Source organism: Pteropus vampyrus, unplaced genomic scaffold (assembly GCF_000151845.1).
Source record: "Pteropus vampyrus isolate Shadow unplaced genomic scaffold, Pvam_2.0 Scaffold193, whole genome shotgun sequence".
Lineage (NCBI taxonomy): Eukaryota > Metazoa > Chordata > Mammalia > Chiroptera > Pteropodidae > Pteropus > Pteropus vampyrus.
In genome coordinates this window covers 3,340,842-3,342,764 of record NW_011888974.1, presented here as the reverse complement: position 1 = coordinate 3,342,764, position 1,923 = coordinate 3,340,842, and the positions used below count along the sequence as shown (strand labels likewise).

Sequence of the window (1,923 nt, the reverse complement as noted above, 5' to 3'; positions counted from 1 at the left end):
GGAAGGAGGCAAGAGCCTCTAGCTGAACCTGAATGCTCAATACTGCCATCCTAGGGCTGGAAGTTCAGACACTCAGATAATGCAGGCAAGGTACTAGGATGCCCCCCCCACCTCCATACTGCCTCCCTTGAAGAGGCTGCCCTGAGGGGCAGATAGATGTTGGCCTTCAGTACCTGATAAGCCCCAGCCCCAAATTGCCTCTGACTGGGGAATAATTCCTGCCTTCTGTGATATGTATCTGGAAAATGGGGTTGTGACTAACCTATGTGGTATTATGGTGGCCAAAGGACTTACAAATGAATTTGTCTGTTCTATTGCCAATGCAGGAATTTCATCTATGGCCACATCCACCTATAATGAGCTATTCCCCAGTGAAGCAGCAGCCCACACTGCTCTTAGCAACTCCCAACAATCCAAAGGCACAGCAGGGTGGCCACTTAGCAATCCTGAAAATGCTTCTTCCACTCCCAGCAGTAGGGAAAACATACCTATGACTCTCACCACCTCCACCCACTTTAAACCTATTTTTGAAACATTGCTCAAATCTCCAATCAATTCCAAAACCTCAACAATCCCGACATCCAAGTTTGTCATCAAGGCGGAAACCACTCCACCTACCATAATTGTCTATATGGGCTCTACAGAATGCATCCATCCAACAAGACTTGTAATCACCACAACTTACCCCACCACCACTTGCATGGCAATGACCCAAGTGTCCTTCACCAGTTCTTACACAACTGCAGCTGTGACAGGGAAGCCAGGAACAATCATCACCAGTACTTATCCCACAACTACTACTGAGAGAGTCACTTCAACCATAACCACTTCTCCAATTAACACTGCTCCTAAGAAAACTACCACAACCATGCTCCCACATTCTTCCTCTGTCCCAACCACACTCACAACACTTGATACACTGAACTCTATGACCAGTTACACAAAAAAGACTATTCCTACCACTGTAAGTGTCCATACAACCAAGTCTCCTATGCCAGTAATCACTTCTGGCTCAGCTGCTACCCCTTCTTTAACTACTATGAAAACACAGTTAACAACAGGAACTGATAAGAGTTCCTCATCCACCCTTAGCAGTACATTCATTACTATCACACCTTCAATTCCTAAAACCACCAGTACATTTGAATCATCAAAAACCACGACTCATGATCTGACAACAATCAAAGAATTAACAAGACCAACAACATCAGTTGTATCAGCTTCTACAAAAGCAACCACTGACTTCAGTAAACCAACAAAAACTCCTTTAAACACAATAACCTCCACCAAAACAACATTTAATCCAAAGAGTGACACTACAATAAAAACTTTCAACACAGGAATAACATTAACATCTTCAATAAAATCATCAATCACTCCAACAACTACAATGACTTCAACGGAAATGATCAGCTATGAATCCACACAAACACGAACTACCAAAACCACACACCCAACAGCCACAACAAAAAAACCACCCTCCACGGCAGCCACAAGCTCAGAAACACCGTCCTTCACTGCAGCCACTACACAGACAGGCAAGACGACAGACACACCTTCTCATGCCACATCCACCTGGAAAACCACCCCTAGTCTCACCAGTGATTCCTCTGCAGAGTCCCTCACAACAGAGATAACGTCTACTCCCCCATTGACATTTTCGATAACTCCCACAAATGCTGTCAGTTCCCCCACTTCTATCACTTCTATTCCAGTGACCACCCTTACCTTGACATCAACCACCAGTGTGCCTCTGACCTCTCCACATTTCTCTACCACACAGCCAGTTGACACTAGGACAACAACCACAACCCCCGTGTCCACCTTGATCACCTCACTCCCTTCTACTACGTCAATGTCCAGCGCTGTCTCTCCCACTAGTCATGTCAGCACGACCACGACAGAGATTGGCACTCACACTGA

At 45.4% G+C, this 1,923-nt stretch overlaps 1 protein-coding gene across 1 annotated transcript in view; it reads left to right on the top strand.

Moving 5' to 3' along the window:
• The first annotated feature begins 337 nt into the window (after nucleotides 1-337).
• MUC3A (mucin 3A, cell surface associated) overlaps nucleotides 338-1,923 on the top strand; it is an 11,141-nt gene continuing 9,555 nt past the window's right edge. Inside the window, exons 1-2 of the mRNA XM_011371686.1 lie at nucleotides 338-935; nucleotides 1,491-1,782. Coding sequence (XP_011369988.1) covers nucleotides 338-935; nucleotides 1,491-1,782 — 890 coding nt within the window. The remainder of the gene's footprint in view (nucleotides 936-1,490; nucleotides 1,783-1,923) is intronic.